Source organism: Hypanus sabinus, chromosome 3 (assembly GCF_030144855.1).
Source record: "Hypanus sabinus isolate sHypSab1 chromosome 3, sHypSab1.hap1, whole genome shotgun sequence".
In the NCBI taxonomy this organism is placed as follows: Eukaryota; Metazoa; Chordata; class Chondrichthyes; order Myliobatiformes; family Dasyatidae; genus Hypanus; species Hypanus sabinus.
This window is the reverse complement of record NC_082708.1, coordinates 160,398,156-160,418,816: the sequence shown is the minus strand read 5'-3', so window position 1 is coordinate 160,418,816 and position 20,661 is coordinate 160,398,156. Positions and strand designations below refer to the sequence as shown.

At 50.4% G+C, this 20,661-nt stretch overlaps 1 protein-coding gene and 1 long non-coding RNA gene across 6 annotated transcripts in view; one reads left to right on the top strand and one right to left on the bottom strand.

The window, feature by feature from the left end:
- Window positions 1-327: 327 nt before the first annotated feature.
- Window positions 328-17,434, bottom strand: LOC132391827 (uncharacterized). The gene is made up of 2 exons (XR_009511359.1): window positions 17,143-17,434; window positions 328-10,090 (listed from the first exon to the last, which is right to left on the bottom strand). It is a non-coding gene; the product is annotated as an uncharacterized LOC132391827 (long non-coding RNA).
- rufy3 (RUN and FYVE domain containing 3) overlaps window positions 16,755-20,661 on the top strand; it is a 69,635-nt gene continuing 65,728 nt past the window's right edge. For 2 of the 5 annotated variants that reach the window (XM_059965474.1, XM_059965478.1), the window contains exon 1: window positions 16,971-17,102. Coding sequence is in view for 2 of the 5 variants with exons in the window: in XM_059965477.1 (XP_059821460.1) it covers window positions 16,841-17,102 (262 nt within the window). In the remaining 3 variants the exon portion in view is untranslated. Of the gene's footprint in view, window positions 17,103-20,661 lie in introns of all 5 variants that reach the window. The other 3 variants (XM_059965477.1, XM_059965473.1, XM_059965475.1) reach the window with 3 other exon arrangements.

Here is a 20,661-nt window from a genome sequence, read left to right as displayed (position 1 = left end):
AGCTTTATTCGAACTAAACAGCCTTGCTTTTAAGCCTCCCTCAACCCGCCCCCCATGGGCGCGGATGCTGCAAAAGACACGTACTCACAAACCCCCGTAGGCTATCTCCCTTAGCCTGAACGCTGGCTGATTGTGAGCCGGTTCGGATGTGTCAGGAAATGGGTCGCCACAACGTCTTATTTAGATTGTACAAGATCACCATAATCTTCAAATTTAGATTTACATTTCAAAAACTAACAAACTAACATAAAATACATTTTAATTAAATACTGACCATGTAGCGGTGTGCTACACGCAGCGCTAAAATTACGACACGGAGTCGGTAACTGCAGTCGAAGGAAAAAACTTTATTCGAAATCTTCAGCCTCACTTTTAAGCCTCCCTCAACCTGCCCCCCATGGCGCAGAGGCTCCAAAGCTCTGTGCTCGCAAACCCCCGTAGGCTATCTAATTGTGAGTCGGTTTGGATGTGCCAGGAAAAGGGTCGCCACAACCAATTATTTCCCAAAGCAACAGGGAGCCGCAGCACAGACGTAAAAGAGCCACATGTGGCTCCGGAGCCGCGGGTTGCCGACCCCCGCACTAGGGTGAGCTAATGTTCTTCTTTGAAATGGGTCATGGGATCTTTCACACCCTACCAGGACCTAGTAGCAAGTCAAATGAAAAATGGCCCCTCAGGCTGTGTGGAAATCCCTCAGTACTGTCATCTTAGAGTCCTTGTAGTGCCATCTGAAACCAGAAGGCCCACACAACAACCGGCAGGCAGAGGGACAAAGCGGGGGAATGCTCATGAACACCAAAGTTCAAAGTAAAATTTATTATCAGACTACATACAACCCTGGGATTCTTTTTCTGCAGGCATCCTTAGCAAATCTATAGAACAGTAACTAAACTGCATACATCAGGAACTATAAACTGTAAACAAACTGGTATAAATAAATAGCTGTAAGTAACAAGCATGAAATAACAATATAACAGAGTCCTTAAATGAGTGTGGTTATCCCCTTTTGTTCAACAGCCTGATGGTTGAGGAGTGGTAATGTTCTTGAACCTGCTGGTGTGAGTCCTGAGGCATTTGTACCTTCTACCTGATGGCAGCAGCGAGAAAAGAACATGGCCTGGGTGGTGAGGATCTTTGATGATGGATGGTGCTTTCTTGCAGCAATGTTTCATGTAGATGTCTCAATAGTTGGGAGGTCTTTACTTGTGATGTACTGGGCTGAATCCGCTCCTTTTGAGGGATTTTCCACTCAAAGGCATTGGTGTTCCCATACCAGGCTGTAATGCAGACGGTCAGCACACTTTCCACCATGCATCTATAGAAGTTCGCCAAGGCTTGTGATGACGTGCCAGACCTCTGCAGACTCCTGAGGAAGTAGAGGCGCTATCTTGCTTTCTTCACAATAATATTTATATGATAGGTCCAGGACAGGTCCACTGAGAAAGTGACATCCAGGAATTTAAAGTTACTGACCCTCTCCACCTCTGATCCTCCGATGATCACTGGCTCATGGACCTCTGGTTTCGCTCTCCTGACGTCTACAATCAGGTCCTTGGCCTTATTAACATTGAGTGAGAGGTTGTTGTTATTTCATAACTCAGCCAAGTATCCGATCTCCCTCCCTGATTCATCACCCCCTTTGATACAACCCACAACAGTGGTGTCGTCAGCAAACTTGTATGTGGTGTTGGAGCTGTACTTAGCCACACAGTCAGTGGTGTAAAGCAAGTAGAGCAGGGGGCTAATCACACATCCCTGCGGTGCTCCTGTGCTGATGGAGATTGTGGAGGAGATGTTTTTGCCAATTCGCTGACTGGCATCTACAAGTGAGGAAATTCAAGATCGAATTACACAAGGGGGTATTGAGGCCCAGGTCTTGGAGTTTGCTGATTAGCTTTGAGGGGATGATGGTGTTAAATGCCAAGCTGTAATCGATAAAGAGCATCCAGATGTTTGCATCTTTGCTGTTCAGATGTTCCAGAGTTGTGTGAAGAGCCAATGAGATGGTATCTGCTGTAGACTTGTTGCTTCAGTAGACAAATGGGAGTGGATGCAAGTCACCATTCAGACAGGAGTTGATATGCTTCAACACCAGCCTCTCAAAACACTCCATCACTGTGGACGCAAGTGCCACTGGGCGACAGTCATTGAGACCGGTTACCACACCATCTTGGGCACCAGTACAACTGAAGCCTGCTTGAAACTGGTGGGTACCACACACTGCCGGAGCGAGAGGTTGAAGATCTCTGTGAATACGCCAGCCAGTTGGTCTTTAGTACTTGGCCAGATACTTCGATCGGACTGGATGCTTTCTTTGGATTCACTCTCTTGAAGGCAGCCAGCATGTCATCTTCAGATACTGAGACCAAAGGATCACCGGGAGACATGGGGGTGCACAATGGTTCCCCGTGCTCTGGTGGTCAAAGCGAGCATAGAAGGCATTGAGCTCATCTGGAAGTGAAGCTCTTCTGTCCCCTATGTCGCAAGGTTTAACTTTGTAGGAGTTTATGGTATTCAAACCCTGCCACAGCTGTCGAACATCCCTTGTTGCTTCCAGTCTAGTTGGGAATCTCCACTTTGCCCAAGAGATGGTTTTCCAGAGATCATACCCTCACCTCTTGTAGCATTCTTGATCTCCAGACTTGAGTGCCTCTGATCAGGCTCTCAGCAGGTTCCAGATTTCATTGTTCATCCAGGGCTTCTGATTGGAGAAACTGCTGAACGATTATGTGGGTACACTCTCATCCACAGCTGTTTTAATGAAGTCTGTAATGACCCCACTGTAGTCATTCAGGTCCTCAGAGTAGTTCTTGAATACAGCCCAGTCCACTGACACAAAGCCATCCTATAGCCATTCCTCAGCCTCCCGTGACAACCACTTGGTCGTCTTGATCTCTTGACCCTTGCTCTTCAGGCTCTGTCTGTATGCGGGTAACAGGAGTTCAGCCAAATGATCTGACTTGCCAAAATGTGGTCTCGGCTAGGAACGATAGGCATTCTTTTATCGTGGTGTAGCAGTGGTCTGTGTTGGGACCTCTGCTGCAACAGGTTATGTGCTAATTAGGCAAGGTTTTCTTCAAACTGGCCTACCTAGTTAAAGTTGCCGACTATAATTTGACATGTGTTGGGATGGAGCATTTCTTGTTTACAGACAGCATCGTGCAGTTCAGCGAGTGCTTGCTTATAATTGGCCACTGGTGGTATGTAAGCTGCAGTCAGGATCGTGGATGAGAACTCCCAAGCCAAATAGAATGGTCTACCTCTAACTGTAAGTCAGGGGAACAAGAAGCTGACATAAACCCAACATCTATGCACCAATGAGAATTGACTAAAGAGCAAACACTTCTGCCTTTATCCTTACCAGAATTCCAGGTTTGATTCATTCTGAAAATTGTAAAACCTTCTGGTCAGATAGCTGCTTCCGATATGTTCGCTGTTAACCAAGTCTCAACGCAACTAACAATTGAGATCTGTCTCACCTGCCTCTGATAGAGCAGCCTTGCCCCGAAATCGTCAATCTTATTTTCAAGTGACTGTGTTACGTTCTTCCATAAGACCAGAAGACATAGGAGTAAAATTTGGCCATTCAGTCATGGCTGACTCTCCCTCATCCCACTAGAGGTCCAGTCTCCGGCTGGAGATGCTAGTAATTTTAGCCCCCCCCCCCCCCACTTCATCCTTGCATACAGCAGCACCAGTGGAAGGTTAAAATGGACAGAACAGGACAAGGCAGACCTCGCAACAACCAGTAACTGATGGAGCCGTCTCGGACAGTTACCTCCAATAAGCAGCTGAGAGTAATTCAGGATCAGAGGTCAGTTTTATTTACCCCAGCACAGTTTAGTAGAGCCTTATACAGTCAAAAGTAGAACTGGAAAGTCAGAACACACATCAGTCCTCATCAAGGTGGAAAGGTGAGCAGTTTCAAGTTTCTGGGTGTCAACATCTCTGAAGATCTATCCTGGGCCCAACATACTGATACATTTACAAAGAAGGCATGCCAGCGGCTCTATCTCACTAAAAGTTTGAGGAGATTCGGTGTGTCACTGAAGACTGCAGCAAATTTCTGCAGGTGTAACGTGGAGAGCATCCTAACTGCTTGCCACACCATCTGATATGGTGGGTGGGGGGTGCCACTGCACAAGAACAGAAAAATCTGCAGAGGGCTGTAGGCTAAGCAGCTCCGTCACGGACACTAGCTTCCCCGCCATCAAGGATGTCTTCAAAAGGTGATGCCTCGAAAGGGCGGCATCCAACATCAAGGACCCCCAACATCCAGGACATACCCTCTTCTCATTGCTACCATCAGTGAGGAGATACAAGAGCCTGAAGACACACACTCAACACTTTAGGAACAGCTTTTTCTTCTCATCAATCAGATTTCTGAACAGCCTATGAACCACGAACACTTCCTCACCATTTTGCTCTCTATCTGCACTATTTTTTATATATCCTTATAAGTATTGCACTCTACTGCTGTCACAAGATAACAGATTTCATGACGTATTCAAGATTGTTAAATGTCATTTCCAGTACACAAGTGTAAAGGAGAATTAAATAATTGCTATGCCGGATCTGATGCAGCACAAAAAAACACAATAAAATAAAGCACACAATAATAAAAAACACAACAAATATAAATACCTAAAATAGCTTATATCCATAGATTGATTATATACACATAAAGTGACACCAGGTAGAGGAGTGTCTGTATATAAGGTGACTGATGGGAAATGATGAAGCAATGGTGTTGGGGTTGTGGAATGGTGGGTTAGTGGGCGGAGGTGTTGATCAGCCATACTGCTTGGGGAATTTAGCTGTTTTGGGGTCTGGTGGCTGTAAAGTAGATGCTACGCAGCCTCCTCCCTGATGGGAGTGAGACAAACAGTCCATGAGCAGGGTGGGTGGGCGGGATATTGCAGGCTCTTTTCCAGCACCTTTCTTTGATGGTGGGGAGGCTGGTGTCAGTGATACATTGGCCAGTTTTGACTAGCCATTGTAATGCTTCCTCTCCACCACAGTCCAGATTCCATACCACATGGCACGGTGACATAGCATGTTAGGAAGTTCTCTACCGCGCATCTGTAGAAGGCTGTGAATATTATTTGTGCAAAGTCTGGCTCTCTTCAGCTTCCTCGGAAAGTAGAGATGTTGGTGAGCTTTCCTGGTTGTGTAGGACGTGTCCTGGGACCGTAAAGGTTTGTGTGTGATGTGGACTCCCAGGAGTTTGAAACTGCTCACAGTTTCCACTGCTGCGCCGCTGATGGAAAGAGGGGTGTGGGTGGTGAGAGTTAAGCCTGATCCTGATTCCGAGTTCTAACCAGAATCACTCCTCAAGCTTCGGGTTAGGCCTGAAAGATGTGAGAGTGCAGAGGGGATTCAGCAGGATGTTGCCTGGGTTTCAGTGATGAGGAGAGATGGCACTATTCTCACTGAGGTTGGGAGAGGACGTAAAAGAGGTATCTAAATTATGAAGGGTATAGACAGGAACCTTTCTCCTTTCAGAATTAAATAAAACTAGAAGCATAGGTCTTAGGTAAAGGGGTGGGGGGGGGTAAAAGATTAGGAGGGGATCTGAGGGGTAGTTCATCATCCAGAGAATGGTGAGTACCTAGAACATATTGCTGGAGTAGTGAGAATAGAGTCATTGGGAGTGTATAGATGAGCACTCGGATCACCCAGGAACGGAGGACTGCGGCTCAAGTGCCGAAGGATGGGGTTAATACTGGTGGGTATCCACTGGTCCATATGGAATTAGTGGGCCGAATGGCCTGTTTCCCTGCTCTATGACTCACTTTGATGGCAGTCGACCGGATAACTCAACACAAAACATTTAGGGGGGGGTTAGTTACCGGAGAGAACACATCTCAGGATCCCACCACAGATCAGGCAATGAAACAGTTAAATCAGCCAGTGCATCGTAAATAAATTAGAAAATAGTAGCACTAAACAAACAATAAGAACCTTCCACTCAACCTTCCAATGATACTGCCAATCAGTTCCGGAACCCTAGCTTCACAGGGTGCGGTTTGAAAGGGTATGTGACAAATTAGTGCTTAAACTAAACTGATCTATCCTGTTGGCTGGTGCATCCAAAGAGCAATCAGCTCACAAAACTATGAGAAAGGGTCGAAGAGTAATTTATGATCAGCCTAAACAAAGTCGCTTGCAATTGGATTACACGCTAACATGAATTGGATGTTTTTCAGGAAATGGACTAGTGGTTATACTTAATCATAGACCATTTGGCAAGCTGCAAGAACTAATCCCTCACAAGATCTCATCACAGCCAATGGAAGTATTGATTTTGTCAATAATAAATACACCCTGAACCAAATGCTGAGAAATAAATTTCACAATTCTGAGGCCTTCGTTGACCAAGGTTGACCGTGGATGTTGTGTCCTGACTCTCTAGATAGACAAGCCTGAGCAGTACAACATGGAGAACAAGCTGTTGCCCATGTAGCAAGCTCCCCCTCTCCACGCATCTGATGAACCCAAAGGGACAGCAGAGACCAATGCAGTTTAGCACCAGCAGGAGTTGTCGGTCAGTGTTGAACTTGACACAAGACTGCCTTAGGGACTCCAGCTCTGGATTTTCCCCTCAAAGTTTACTCCTGAAACCTACCCCATGAGTGGGTATAGCCACAAGGCAGCAGAGGTTTGAGATCACAGTTTTCCTTCTGAGATGAGCTGCCAATATGGCTGATGAGCCCAACCAGCCTGACTGGTTGTAAGGTGCCAGTAACCCACCTTCACCCCTTCTCCTGTCAGTAGAAATGGTTGCACTGAGCTTAGTATCTAAGCCACACCTGAAGGCCAGGAGCTGGACTTGATTTTCAGAGACTATTTGAGGCGCAGGCCATTGGGAGCATTTAATAGGTAGTGGGAGCTTGTCCCCATTACCATTCCACCCCTCCCCCACTGGCTACAACAACCTTAAGGAAACAAATTCCCCAATAAATGACAAATAATAGTGTAAAACCCAGAACTGCTAATAGGTAACATATGGAACTGACCTAGTGCTCTCATCACAAATTCAACATAGGTATCAGAAGGACTTTATGAAAACACATTAAATATAACTTTATATTTAACACCATATTTGACAGCTCCTCATCTCCTCTATTTCCTGGGCCTTTTCTCTTGGCTCCCTCTCCTACTGAGCGAGGCAAAGATCAAGTTTCCTTCAGCCCCTGTATCCAAAGCATTGTCCTTTGCTGTTTCTGCCATGTTCAATGTGATTCCACCGCCCGGCACATAATTTCCTCTCCTTTCAGAGAACGGACTGGCCTCTTCTTTGGTCTCCATCAACCACATCTACTGATGATCCAGCAGCATCACAGGCACACAGCATTAAATAACCAGCAATCACGAGAAAAACATAAATTATACACAATTTTTACAAGAAAGGACACCATTAGAACAAAAATACAAAGTCTATTTTAGTGCTAAGTGGCCCTAGTGTTGATAAACTGTGGTGATTATGGTTGTGCCAGTTGGTTCAAGAACCAAACAGTCAGAATTGGAATCAGAACCAGGTTTATTATCACTGTTTTATATGACATGTCTTGATGAAGGGTCTCGTCCTGAAAAATCAACTGTTTATTCCTCTCCATAAACCAAGGTAGAACATACAAGGTAAATGGTAGGGCACTGAGGAGTGCAGTAGAACAGAGGGACCTGGGAATACAGATACAAAATTCCCTAAAAATGGCATCACAGGTAGATAGGGACATAAAGAGAGCTTTTGGTACATTGGCCTTTATAAATCAAAGTATTGAGTTGGTATGTTACAGTGAGGTTGTATAAGGCATTGGTGAGGCGGAATTTGGAATATTGTGTGCAGTTTTGGTCACCAAATTACAGGAAGAATATTAATATGATTGAAAAAGTGCAGAGGAGGCTTACAAGGATGTTGCTGGGACTTGAGAAACTGAGTTACAGAGAAAGGTTGAATAGGTTAGGACTTTATTCCCTGGAGCGTAGAAGGATGAGGGGAGATTTCATAGAGATGTATAAAATTATGATGGGTATAGATAGAGTGAATGCAAGCAGTCTTTTTCCACTGAGGCTAGGGGAGGAAAAAACCAGAGGACATGGTGAAGGGTGAAGGGGGAAAGTTTAAAGGAAACATTGGGGGGGGGGGCTTATTCACAGAGAGTGGTGGGAGTGTGGAATGAGCTGCCAGATGAAATGGGCTCACTTTTAACATTTAAGAAAAACCTGGACAGGTACATGGATGAGAGATGTACGGAGGGATATGGTCCAGGTGCAGGTCAGTGGGACTAGGCAGAAAAATGGTTCAGCACAGCCAAGAAGGGCCAAAAGGGCTGTTCCTGTGCTGTAATGTTCTATGGTTCTATTGTGCTGCCTGACCTGCTGAATTCCTCCAGCATTTTTTGTGTGCTGACATGAAATTTGTTGCTTTCCAGCAACAGTACAGTGCAAAGACATAAAATTACTATAAATTATACAAAAAATAAATACTGCCAAAGAACAAGGGACGAGATAGTGTTCATGGACCTTTCAGAAATCTGATGGCAGGGGGGAGAAAGCTGCTTCTGAATCTGTGAGTTTGGGTCTTCGGGCTAATGATAGTATGTCAAAGACAGGAAGAGGGCCCGTACCGGATAGTGAGGGTCCTCAGTTATGATTGCTACCTTCTTGAGTCACTGCTTCTTGAAGGTGGGAAGAGGGGTGTGCTTGTGATGAAGACAATGAAGTCTACAAACCTCTGCAGCCTCGTGTTCCTTCATAGCTGGCTGTGATGCAACCAGTCTACAATACATCTGTAGAAATCTGGTGAGATAATGAAGTGACATGCCTTCTTTGTGATTGCACGGGAGGGTTGAGGGAGGGAAGCTGTTCTGGAATTTGGTAAAACATTTTGGCCGAGACCCTTCGGCAGGACTGGAGAAAAAAAAGATGAGGAGTCAGAGTTAGAAGGTTGGGGGGGGGGGGGGAGAAACGCAAGGGGATGGGTGAAACCAGGAGGAGGGAGGGGTGAAGTAAAGAGCTGGGAAGTTGATTGGTGAAGGAGATACAGGGCTGGAGAAGGGGGAATCTGACAGGAGAGGGCAAAGACCATGGGAGAAAGAAAAAGGGAAGGAGCACCAGAGGGAGGTGATGGGCAAGCAGGGAGATAAGGTGAGAGAGGGGAAAGGGGGGGCATTATCAGAAGTTCGAGAAATTGATGTTCATGCCATCAGGTTGGAGGCCACCCAGACAGAGTACAAGGTGTTGTTCCTCCAACCTGAGTGTGCCCTTATCTAGTGGTGTGGGACTTCAGGCTTCTATACTTCCTGCTTGATGAAACTTTGATTCCACATCCTACAGACTCACTTTCAAGAATTCTACCACACATGCTTTCAGTACTATTTACTTATTTGCACAATTTGACTTCTTTTGCCCATTGGTCATTTGTCAGTCATTATGTATAGTTTTCACAAAATCTGTTGTTTTTTTTAATTTTCCTGTAAAGGCCTGCAAGGAAATGCATCTCAAGGTGCATTTATATATGGTGCTATGGCTGTGTAATGGTTAGCGTGACACTTTTACAGCTCAGGATGCCAACAGTTCAGCGTTCAGTTCTGCCACTGTCTGTATGTTCTCCCCATGGATTATGAGTTTCTTCCCACAGTTCAAAGATGGACCGGTTGGTAGGTTAATTAGTCATTGTAACTTGTTCAGTGATTAGTCTGGGGTTAAATTGGGAATTGATGAAGGGCTTGAATGGCTGCCTGGAAGGGCCCACCCTGCACTGAATCTAAATAAAATCATTTTTAAAAAGTAGATGTCGTTGGCTCATTCCACTATTCTGGGACTCTGATATTTGTTCCGAGCCGCCTATCTTCTCCTGTGTTTTGACACATTTCCTGGGACACAGATACATCCCCCTGGGACGTAGAACACAGAATGCTACAGTACAGGACCGGGCCTTTCTGCTCACGTTGTCGAATTAAACTAAATGTCTGGACATCATCTATTTTCTTCCATCCCTGCAGATTCACATGCCTAATAGCCAGGCAAACAGTATCTTGTCCACTTCTGCTATTGTCCCTGGCAGCCCATTCCAGCACTCACCAATCTGTAAAAAAAAATGAACAGCATATCTCCTTTAAACGTTTCCTCCTCACCTTAAATACATATCCTCTACTATATGACATTTCCACTCTTGGAAAATAATTCTCACTTTTATAAATTTCTCCTGGTCTTCCCTCAGGCTCTGACCCCCCAGAAGAAAAAAAAATCTGTTTGGTTTCTAACTATAGATCATACCCTCGAATCCAGGCAGCATCCTGGTAAACATCTTCTGTATCCTTTCTAAAGCCTTCACATCCTTCCTCTAATCGAGTGACCAGAACTGCAGACATCGCTACAAGTGTGACCTAACCAAAGTTTATATTTAACTTCCTTACTCTTAGACTCTAAGCCCTGTCTAATGAGGGCAAACATGCGGAAGGCAATCTTCGCCACCCTGTCACACATCTGTGGCTACATTCCATGAGATGTGGACTTCGATTCCGAGAGCCCTCTCTCTATCAGTGCTGTGGGCGTTCTGCCAGTAACTGTGTACTTCTCATAAACACTGGATCCGGCAAAGCGCGCCACCTCACTCTTGTTTGGACTGAGAACCAGCGGCAGTTTCTCTGCCCATACTTGTAATTGATCTATATCCTATTTCACAGCCTTTTACACTAAGCACAGCCCAGCAATCCTTATATGCAAAACTATTGACTCGCTTATTTACACTTTCATCCAAGTCAGTTATATACCCGGAGTGCGATATATTTCCCCAGGACGCTGATACATTCCCAGGGACACCAGTAGATTTCCCCGGGACGCTGATACATTCCCAGGGACACCAGTAGATTTCCCCGGGACGCTGATACATTCCCAGGGACACCAGTAGATTTCCCCGGGACACCAGTAGATTTCCCCGGGACGCTGATACATTCCCAGGGACACCAGTAGATTTCCCCAGGACACTGAAACATTCCCAGGGACACCAGTAGATTTCCCCGGGACACTGATACATTCCCAGGGACACCAGTAGATTTCCCCGGGACACCAGTAGATTTCCCCGGGACGCTGACACATTCCCAGGGACACCAGTAGATTTCCCCAGGACGCTGACACATTCCCAGGGACACCAGTAGATTTCCCCGGGACGCTGATACATTCCCAGGGACACCAGTAGATTTCCCCGGGACACTGAAACATTCCCAGGGACACCAGTAGATTTCCCCAGGACGCTGACACATTCCCAGGGACACCAGTAGATTTCCCCGGGACACTGAAACATTCCCAGGGACACCAGTAGATTTCCCCAGGACGCTGACACATTCCCAGGGACACCAGTAGATTTCCCCGGGACGCTGATACATTCCCAGGGACACCAGTAGATTTCCCCGGGACACCAGTAGATTTCCCCGGGACACTGATACATTGCCCGGGACACCAGTAGATTTCCCCGGGACGCTGATACATTGCCCGGGACACCAGTAGATTTCCCCGGGACGCTGATACATTCCCAGGGACACCAGTAGATTTCCCCGGGACGCTGATACATTCCCAGGGACACCAGTAGATTTCCCCGGGACGCTGATACATTCCCAGGGACACCAGTAGATTTCCCCGGGACGCTGATACATTCCCAGGGACACCAGTAGATTTCCCCGGGACACTGATACATTCCCAGGGACACCAGTAGATTTCCCCGGGACACCAGTAGATTTCCCCAGGACACTGAAACATTCCCAGGGACACCAGTAGATTTCCCCGGGACACTGATACATTGCCCGGGACACCAGTAGAATTGCCCGGAATGCTGATACATTGCCCGGGACACCAGTAGATTTCCCCAGGACGCTGATACATTCCCAGGGACACCAGTAGATTTCCCCGGGACGCTGATATATTCCCAGGGACACCAGTAGAATTCCCCGGGACACCAGTAAATTTCCCCAGGACGCTGATACATTCCCAGGGACACCAGTAGATTTCCCCAGGACGCTGATACATTGCCCGGGACACCAGTAGATTTCCCCGGGACACTGAGACATTTCCCCGGGACACTGAGACATTGCCCCGGGACGCTGAGACATTGCCCGGGACGCTGAGACATTGCCCGGGACGCTGAGACATTGCCCGGGACACTGAGACATTTCCCCGGGACACTGAGACATTTCCCCGGGACACTGAGACATTTCCCCGGGACACTGAGACATTTCCCCGGGACACTGAGACATTTCCCCGGGACGCTGAGACATTGCCCGGGACACTGAGACATTTCCCGGGACACTGAGACATTGCCCGGGACACTGAGACATTTCCCCGGGACACTGAGACATTGCCCCGGGACGCTGAGACATTGCCCGGGACACTGAGACATTGCCCCGGGACGCTGAGACATTGCCCGGGACACTGAGACATTGCCCGGGACGCTGAGACATTGCCCGGGACACTGAGACATTGCCCCGGGACGCTGAGACATTGCCCGGGACACTGAGACATTGCCCGGGACACTGAGACATTGCCCGGGACACTGAGACATTGCCCGGGACGCTGAGACATTGCCCGGGACGCTGAGACATTGCCCGGGACACTGAGACATTCCCCGGGCCGCTGAGACATTTCCCCGGGACACTGAGACATTCCCCTGGACACTGAGACATTGCCCGGGACACTGAGACATTCCCCGGGCCGCTGAGACATTGCCCCGGGACACTGAGACATTTCCCCGGGACACTGAGACATTGCCCCGGGACACTGAGACATTGCCCCGGGACACCGAGACATTGCCCGGGACGCTGAGACATTTCCCCGGGACACTGAGACATTGCCCCGGGACACTGAGACATTGCCCGGGACTCCAGTAGTTTTCCCCGGGACACTGAGACATTGCCCGGGACTCCAGTAGTTTTCCCCGGGACACTGAGACATTGCCCGGGACACTGAGACATTGCCCGGGACACTGAGACATTGCCCGGGACACTGAGACATTGCCCGGGACACTGAGACATTTCCCGGGACACTGAGACATTGCCCGGGACACTGAGACATTGCCCGGGACACTGAGACATTTCCCCGGGACACTGAGACATTGCCCGGGACACTGAGACATTGCCCGGGACACTGAGACATTGCCCGGGACACTGAGACATTGCCCGGGACACTGAGACATTTCCCGGGACACTGAGACATTGCCCGGGACACTGAGACATTGCCCGGGACACTGAGACATTTCCCCGGGACACTGAGACATTGCCCGGGACTCCAGTAGATTTCCCCGGGACACTGAGACATCCCCCGGGACGCTGAGACATTGTTCCGGGACGCTGAGACATTTCCCCGGGACTCTGAGACATTGCCCCGGGACACTGAGACATTGCCCGGGACACTGAGACATTGCCCCGGGACGCTGAGACATTGCCCGGGACGCTGAGACATTGCCCGGGACGCTGAGACATTGCCCGGGACACTGAGACATTGCCCCGGGACGCTGAGACATTGCCCGGGACACTGAGACATTGCCCGGGACACTGAGACATTGCCCGGGACGCTGAGACATTGCCCGGGACACTGAGACATTCCCCGGGCCGCTGAGACATTTCCCCGGGACACTGAGACATTCCCCTGGACACTGAGACATTGCCCGGGACACTGAGACATTCCCCGGGCCGCTGAGACATTGCCCCGGGACACTGAGACATTTCCCCGGGACACTGAGACATTGCCCCGGGACACTGAGACATTGCCCCGGGACACCGAGACATTGCCCGGGACGCTGAGACATTTCCCCGGGACACTGAGACATTGCCCCGGGACACTGAGACATTGCCCGGGACTCCAGTAGTTTTCCCCGGGACACTGAGACATTGCCCGGGACTCCAGTAGTTTTCCCCGGGACACTGAGACATTGCCCGGGACACTGAGACATTGCCCGGGACACTGAGACATTGCCCGGGACACTGAGACATTGCCCGGGACACTGAGACATTTCCCGGGACACTGAGACATTGCCCGGGACACTGAGACATTGCCCGGGACACTGAGACATTTCCCCGGGACACTGAGACATTGCCCGGGACGCTGAGACATTGCCCGGAACGCTGAGACATTGCCCGGAACGCTGAGACATTGCCCGGGACACTGAGACATTTCCCCGGGACACTGAGACATTGCCCGGGACTCCAGTAGATTTCCCCGGGACACTGAGACATCCCCCGGGACGCTGAGACATTGTTCCGGGACGCTGAGAGATTTCCCCGGGACTCTGAGACATTGCCCCGGGACACTGAGACATTGCCCGGGACACTGAGACATTGCCCGGGACACTGAGACATTCCCCGGGACACTGAGACATTGCCCCGGGACGCTGAGACATTGCCCCGGGACGCTGAGACATTGCCCCGGGACGCTGAGACATTTCCCCGGGACGCTGAGACATTGCCCCGGGACGCTGAGACATTGTTCCGGGACGCTGAGACATTGCCCGGGACGCTGAGACATTCCCCGGGACGCTGAGACATTCCCCGGGCCGCTGAGACATTGCCCCGGGACGCTGAGACATTGCCCCGGGACGCTGAGACATTGCCCGGGACGCTGAGACATTGCCCCGGGACGCTGAGACATTTCCCCGGGACGCTGAGACATTTCCCCGGGACGCTGAGACATTGCCCGGGACGCTGAGACATTGCCCCGGGACGCTGAGACATTTCCCCGGGACGCTGAGACATTGCCCCGGGACACTGAGACATTGCCCGGGACACTGAGACATTGCCCCAGAACGCTGAGACATGGCCCGGGACACTGAGACATTCCCCTGGACGCTGACACATTTCCCCGGGACACTGAGACATTCCCCTGGACGCTGACACATTGCCCCGGGACGCTGAGACATTGCCCGGGACACTGAGACATTGCCCGGGACACTGAGACATTGCCCGGGACACTGAGACATTCCCCGGGCCGCTGAGACATTTCCCCGGGACACTGAGACATTCCCCTGGACACTGAGACATTGCCCGGGACACTGAGACATTCCCCGGGCCGCTGAGACATTGCCCCGGGACACTGAGACATTTCCCCGGGACACTGAGACATTGCCCCGGGACACCGAGACATTGCCCGGGACGCTGAGACATTTCCCCGGGACACTGAGACATTGCCCCGGGACACTGAGACATTGCCCGGGACTCCAGTAGTTTTCCCCGGGACACTGAGACATTGCCCGGGACTCCAGTAGTTTTCCCCGGGACACTGAGACATTGCCCGGGACACTGAGACATTGCCCGGGACACTGAGACATTGCCCGGGACACTGAGACATTTCCCGGGACACTGAGACATTGCCCGGGACACTGAGACATTGCCCGGGACACTGAGACATTTCCCCGGGACACTGAGACATTGCCCGGGACACTGAGACATTGCCCGGAACGCTGAGACATTGCCCGGAACGCTGAGACATTGCCCGGAACGCTGAGACATTGCCCGGGACACTGAGACATTTCCCCGGGACACTGAGACATTGCCCGGGACTCCAGTAGATTTCCCCGGGACACTGAGACATCCCCCGGGACGCTGAGACATTGTTCCGGGACGCTGAGACATTTCCCCGGGACTCTGAGACATTGCCCCGGGACACTGAGACATTGCCCGGGACACTGAGACATTGCCCGGGACGCTGAGACATTGCCCGGGACGCTGAGACATTCCCCGGGACGCTGAGACATTGCCCCGGGACGCTGAGACATTGCCCCGGGACGCTGAGACATTTCCCCGGGACGCTGAGACATTTCCCCGGGACGCTGAGACATTTCCCCGGGACGCTGAGACATTTCCCCGGGACGCTGAGACATTGCCCCGGGACGCTGAGACATTGCCCCGGGACGCTGAGACATTGCCCCGGGACGCTGAGACATTGCTCCGGGACGCTGAGACATTGCCCGGGACGCTGAGACATTCCCCGGGCCGCTGAGACATTCCCCGGGCCGCTGAGACATTGCCCCGGGACGCTGAGACATTGCCCCGGGACGCTGAGACATTGCCCGGGACGCTGAGACATTGCCCCGGGACGCTGAGACATTTCCCCGGGACGCTGAGACATTTCCCCGGGACGCTGAGACATTGCCCGGGACGCTGAGACATTGCCCCGGGACGCTGAGACATTGCCCCGGGACGCTGAGACATTTCCCCGGGACGCTGAGACATTGCCCCGGGACACTGAGACATTGCCCGGGATACTGAGACATTGCCCCAGAACGCTGAGACATGGCCCGGGACGCTGAGACATTCCCCTGGACGCTGACACATTTCCCCGGGACACTGAGACATTCCCCGGGACGCTGAGACATTGCCCCGGGACGCTGAGACATTGCCCCGGGACGCTGAGACATTGCCCCGGGACGCTGAGACATTGCCCCGGGACGCTGACACATTGCCCCGGGACGCTGAGACATTGCCCCGGGACGCTGAGACATTGCCCCGGGACGCTGAGACATTGCCCGGGACACTGAGACATTGCCCGGGACACTGAGACATTGCCCCGGGACGCTGAGACATTGCCCCGGGACGCTGAGACATTGCCCCGGGACGCTGAGACATTCCCCGGGTCGCTGAGACATTCCCCGGGACGCTGAGACATTCCCCGGGACGCTGAGACATTGCCCGGGACGCTGAGACATTGCCCCGGGACGCTGAGACATTGCCCGGGACACTGAGACATTGCCCGGGACACTGAGACATTCCCCGGGCCGCTGTCTGCGGTTCGGCCCCGGACCGTCTGGCAGTCACGCGCTCCGGGGGCAGGACCTGCCGTTGCTACGCCGATCATGGCGGAGCAGTTTGCTACGACCGTGGGGTTGCAGCAAGTTGTGGAAACGGCTGCCGTGGACTGGGGCTCGATGACCGACTCCAGTGCGCCTGCCAGCAACGGGGAAGCGCGCCCTGTCGCCCGCAGCCCGGCCGACACAGACCCGGTCATTTATTTCGTGAAGAAAACGTCGCCTTCCACCGTAGACATTTGCGATGGCGTCGGTCTGGTGCAGCTCGAACCCTCTCCTGCCGCTTCTCCCATCAAAGTCCGCGGCAAAAGTAAGTACTGTCCACCCGTCGGGCCGCTGCGTGAACTGACCTGTTTGCATTCAGGACCAACTAGAGTTGGACAAACTCTACGGCAGCCCGCGGAACTCTGCCTTCATTCGTACTGGGCCGGACGAAGCAGGGACCTGGTGCTGGAGTCCGACGCCGGGCTGTGTGCTGGGAATGTGCCGCTTTAATTTACAAACTGGTTTAAAATCATTTGCGTTTTAACCTGCCCAGCCGCTTGACACGCAGTCCAAGAGACTGCTGGATTGTTCTGAGGTTGGAGTCAGCTGGTGAAGTGAGAGAAACAGGAAAATGTTGCGGTGACTGGAGGGCTTGAGCTGTTTAGGAAAGACGGGATAGGCTGGGGCTGGTGAAGGAGATGGGGGGGGGGGTGATTGTATAAAGGGTTATAAAATCACGAGGGGCATAGATGAGTAGACGGACACTGTCTTTTCCCCAGGTTAGGGAGGTCTAAAACTAAAGGAGGAAGGTTGACAGAACACGCCTGAAAGTGACCTGAGTGGAAAGTTTTGCTCCCAGAGGGTGGTGAATATATGGAAGGTGCTTGCCAGGGGAAGTGGCAGAGGTGGATGCAATTTGTGTTTAAAAGGCGCTGGGGTCCTGGAGTCATACAGCACCAAAACTGACCCTTCAGCCTAGATTGTCCAGTCAACCAAGATGCCCATCTGAGTTGGTCCCATTTGCCCACATCCCCTGAGCCCCCTTATCCATGTCTCCGTCCCAAGTGCCGTTTAATGGATAGGAATCCGGTTCTGGGGATTTAGAGAGATGGGTCAAATGTAGGAAAGTAGGACGAGCTCAGGGAGGCAATTTGGCTGCAGGTCGGGCCAAAAGGCCTGCTTTGGTGCAGTATGGCTTCATGACTCTGCTGCTTCACGCCCAGGCGGTGAGAGGACAGCTCATGTGAAGGACACTCGGGCAGCAACCTCTGTCCTCGGAATGGACCCCCCCCCCTTTCCACTCCAGTTCTGTGACCCCTGAGGTGACTTGTTCAGGAACCCACTGCCCCTGCCACAGGTGGGGCAGGAGAGGGCTGTTGGGTCAGATGGGTGGACCGCTGCTTATGTCTGTATGGTCCCGGTCCATGGATCTGAGATTCTATGAACATGGGAGAGGCACTGAGGCCAGCTTAGATTATCCATCATCATATTAAAGAAAATGGTGCGATTGAGGAGCTGAGCTCTCCACTCTTGCTGCTATTGTATTGTGTTTCTGTGTATAAAACTTTGGTTGGGCTGCTCTGGGAGTGTTGCCTGTGTTTCTGGTCACCCCATTACACCATAAGCTTTACAAAGGGGGCAGAAGAGGTTTAGAAGGCATGTGCTACAAGGAGAAATTAGACGAACTTGGATTGTTTCTTTGGAGTATTTGGAGGCTAAAGGGTGACCTTACTGAAGTTTATAAAATTATGACATGAATGCATGGAGTATATAGTCAGAGTGGATATGTAGATGCTAGAGAGCATGCATTTCAGGTTAGAGGGAAAAGTTTACAGGAGATGTGTAAGGTAACTTTTGTCTACACAGAGAGTAATAGGTGTCTAGAACCTGACACCCTCTGTGTAGGTTCCAGTTCTGTTCAGGATAGCGGATAGGATAATGGTGTTTAAGAGACTGCCAGATGTATGACTATGGAGGGATATAGGCCCTGTGCTGTACTGTTCTCTGTTCTAGAAGGGAATTAGTTTAATTTAGCATCATGTTTTGCACAGGCCCAGTGGGCTGGAGGGCCTGTCCCATCCTGTACTGTTCTATGTTCTAGTGTTTATGCTGAATGCTCCCTCAGCACTTTCAGCAGTCATGGAGTGCAGACGTCCCCAAGACTCAGCTGGGAGGTTGCTTATCTTCAGTCTCGGTGAAGAGTCTCGATCCGAAATGCCGACTGTTTATTCCTCTCCATAGATGCTGCCTGATCTGCTGAGTTCCTAACAGTGTCAGAATCGGGTTTATTATCACTGTCTTGTATCATGTGAAATCTGTTGCTTTGGGGCAGCAGTCCACTGCAAAGATATAAAGTTACTATAAACTACAAAATAAATTGTGCATTAAAATGGAATAATGAGGTAGTGTTCATGGACTGTTCAGAAATATGATAGTGGAGGGGAAGAAGCTATTCCTGAGTTGTTGAATGCAGGTCTTTAGGCTCCTGTAGTAACAACAATGTGACAGTCTGTTTACATTTGCCGGGTTGAATGGGTGTGAAGCTCTCCAATCTTGGCAGTCACCTGAGCAGGTTGCTGGGCTTCATTTTAACACTGAGGTAGCAGATTGTATTGGGCAATCATTCCCATTTGTAAAACAACTTTCAAACAGGTTGAAGGAAGAGAAAGGAGGTGAGGTGTTTGGAAGGGAATTTCAAACCTCAGTGTCCAGGCAGCTAAAGGCAAGGGGCTGGAAATGGAGAAGTGCAGAGGATTTGGGGATTTGGTGTAAGTTACAGAGATGAGAGAGAATGGCTGGATTGATATCAAGGCTTTACTGACCAGCAGACAATGGAGGTCAGCAAGGGCAAGGGTGATGTGTGAAGGGGACTTGGTGTGACTTGGGTCATGGCATTAGAGGGTTAGATCAACCAAGGGAAACAGGGCCAAGTGGACTAATCTCCTGAAAGAGGATACCTTGGACACTGTAGCATCCTCTCAGTGTGGTTTTCAGTGTGTCTGCATGCATTTTGATTGGGATTTGATTTATTATTGTCATGTGCATGGTGAAAAACATTGCTTTGCATTCTGTACAGATCATTTCATCACATCAGTGCATTGAGAATGCAGAATAGTGTTACAGTTACAGAGAGAGTACAGTGAAGGAAGACGAGAAGGTGCAGGGCCATAATAAGGTAGACTGTAAAGTCATGACTCCATCCTATTATGCCAGGGGACTGTTCTATAGTCCTATAACAATGGGATAGAAGCTGTCCTTGATCCTGGTGGTAATTGCTCTTCGTCGACTTTTGTATCTTCTGCCCGGAAGAGAGGGGGCGCAGGGAGAATGTCCAGGGTGCTTGATTATGCTGTTTGCTTTACCAAGGCACCAAGAATGTGAACAGGATCCGTGAGAGGAGGCTGGTTTCCATGATGTGCTGAGTTGCCCCATGGGTCTGCAGTTTCTCGCGGTCTTGGTGCCAAGCCCAGCTGTGATGTATCTGAAATGGGATGCTTTCTGTAGTGCACCAATGATCGCGAGGGTCAAAGAGAACATGCCAAATTTCTTTAGCCTCCTAAGGAAGTGTGGGTGCAGATGAGTTTTCCTGGGCATGGCATCTAACTTGAACGCAAAAGCTTCCGATGAAGGCTGGAGAGTTGCCTTGGCTGGGGATGGCCTCTGTTCCTGTAACACTGAAGCTGCAGCACTTAACCCACACTAAAAGTCTAATCATATGAATGTGAGCTGAACTGTGAATTTTTTCTGCTGAAAATTATTTTGTGGATCAGATGGTCTGATCCACAAAATGAACCTGACAGGAGTTGCTTGTTAAACTGTACATTAATACCTAGGAGCATTGAGTCTTGTTAATTTGTTTATGGATGTGGGCATTGCTGTAAGAC